Genomic DNA, 2500 nt, shown 5'->3' on the forward strand with positions numbered 1-2500 from the left:
AAACACTAGCTAGACAAACATTTTTTTGGCATTTTGAAAAAAAAATTCTGTTATTTGTTACTTTAGTTTGAAAATTTTCTGGAAGCCGCCGGCTGGATTTCCAGACGCGTTACGGGGTCGCTGCCACGGTCTTAACTGCACTACCAAACAACAGCGGCAGTAGTAACACGCTCTAAGATCCAAAAGTGCGGACCCAATCTCGATAACTAGATAACTAGATAACTATACTGTTTCAAATGCTTGCAAGACAATTTTCAGTGCAGTTTTCAAATGCTGAAAAGCTTTGTTTTTTCAACATATCCCTACATAAGCAATTACTTCCACCATCTTGCCCCCTTCCCCCTCCCCCATCTCTATAGTCCTTGCCAACAAGACGCCCACTAGTCCATCCGATTTTAATAGTAGAAAAAGGAGCCTTCGTGTTGTCTTCGACTTCTGTCAGCCTCTTTTCTTTTTAGTATTAGAGTTAAGTGTAAAAAAATATATTGCGCTCAACAAAATAGTTTCTTTGCTAATTAGCTGAGTTATTTCTGAAATAGACAAGTGCTTACCTGGACAAGCTCTGTGATTGCAGCTTCTTGTTTCCAAACACACACCAACACACTGCTTGCCACCATCCTGAGGTGACGGTCTATTACAGCTGCGCATTCGCTTCTGCGCACCCCCAGCGCAAGTCACTGGACATACGCTCCATGCTGTCCATGATCCCCATTGACCATCAACTAAAAAAGTCGAAGACAATAAACGATTATCATGCCACATTATTCTGCAACAGCAGACTCACTTTCTTTTCTTACAGCAACATGCTGTTGAAAGAGGCGTAAACGTGGCTTCAGATGATTACATGATTATTACTTTGTATCAAAACTTGAACACGAGTATGAATGGATCACGCATCAAGGCACTGATGTGGACGCGAAAGAAACTCTGGTTTTATCCGGTGTGACAGAAATCTTCAACTTATAATATGTAGATTTAACCAAGCCTAAAAGCGGAGCTCCCGTTTCTAACCCCAGAAAGCAATATAATTTTTATGGAAATGATTGTGCTTCTGCATAAAGTACAAAAGTAATCGCGATTAGTGTGTACAATTTACAGTGATCAAACACCTCTGAGCTGACAGCAGTAAAGAAAGAAGCCTTGCAAACAATAAACAACAATTTTAATCAACAACTAAAACTGAAATTACTTGCACAGTAATCTCTTTCACAACATTTTCCGTTTGACTGACTGCTTGTTTGTGGTATTTTTAATGTTCTGCCCAGTTTTGGGGTTCATTCGATAATTTTCCGTCTTTTTATTGCGCTCTTTAGCATGAAATGTTACAGATGTGCCACACTGTGGTAACAATCAGTTTTAAGTGGCAAGACAGCAATAAAGAAACAAGCCTTGCAAACAAAAACCAGCAATTTTAATCAACAACTAAAACTGAAATTGCTTGCACAGTAATCTCTTTCACAGCATTTTCCGTTTGACTGACTGCTTGTTTATGGTATTTTTAATGTTCTGCCCAGTTTTGGGATTGATTCGATAGTTTTCCGTCTTTTTATTGCGCTCTTTAGCATGAAATGTTACAGATGTGCCACACGGCCTACGGTGGTAACAATCAGTTTTAAGTGGCAAAAACCAATTTAATTGGCAACCGATGGATATTTCCGCCATTAACAAAGCTCACCCCGTTACCTTCTTACCACCATAATTATTTAAGAATCGCTGTTTTGAACGCGGAAAGAATATGTCGTAAAAGCAGTTACTTTTTATGATCGATGTCATTTAAAGTCCAATTCGGCAAGTAATTTTAAGGCCATGTTACCGTTTGCAAAGGTAATATACCCATTGCGCTCATGTTATTTCTCACAGGAACCTAAAATGTACCGGGCTTATAGCCTTATTCAAGGTTTGTTTGTCCCTAAATTTCTTTATCCATATCTCATGTTTAAGGGCTTTTCTGGCCGTTTTCCCGAAACCACCATTTTAGCTTCCAAAAATGGCAAATGTGTTGCTTTTTGGGTCAGATTTTTACATGCGCATCATTCTACTCGAATTAACTCAATGGATATAAAGTTTCATTTGATGATAAGACATAGTCCATATTTTATTATGTGTCAGTTTTAAGCTTGTGCCTTGCACTGTCTTGGGTCTGAGAATAATTTAATTTGCAAGTACCTTCCGCATGTACGCACATGACACCGCAAAAGTCTGAAGTCTTTCAACGAACATTTTTGTTTCCTTTCTTTATTGGGGTTGAAACCCATTTGAAAGTAGCCTTTCAGTGTATATTTCTAACCTTTTAGCTGCATTGCGAACTGCTATTTGTATATAATTCGAAGCAAGGGCCATTGTTACCTTCAATTGGGTATTGCCTTTGGGGGTGTGTTTTTGGCCGGGGAAGGTTTTTTTGGTCTTAGCATTGGCTCATGGCACTTTAACTGCCAGAGTACGGAGTACAGTTATTTTAAGAGAACGCACCATTTTCGCAGTTCCAGCAGGGGTTACTTGG

The 2500-nt window shown here is 39.1% G+C and overlaps 1 protein-coding gene across 1 annotated transcript in view; it reads right to left on the bottom strand.

The window, feature by feature from the left end:
• LOC138052047 (coadhesin-like) overlaps positions 1 to 2500 on the bottom strand; it is a 25710-nt gene that overhangs the window by 9804 nt on the left and 13406 nt on the right. The window contains exon 13 of the mRNA XM_068898398.1: positions 552 to 722. Coding sequence (XP_068754499.1) covers positions 552 to 722 — 171 coding nt within the window. The remainder of the gene's footprint in view (positions 1 to 551; positions 723 to 2500) is intronic.

This window comes from Montipora capricornis, chromosome 6, assembly GCF_036669925.1.
Source record: "Montipora capricornis isolate CH-2021 chromosome 6, ASM3666992v2, whole genome shotgun sequence".
NCBI classification, from domain to species: domain Eukaryota; kingdom Metazoa; phylum Cnidaria; class Anthozoa; order Scleractinia; family Acroporidae; genus Montipora; species Montipora capricornis.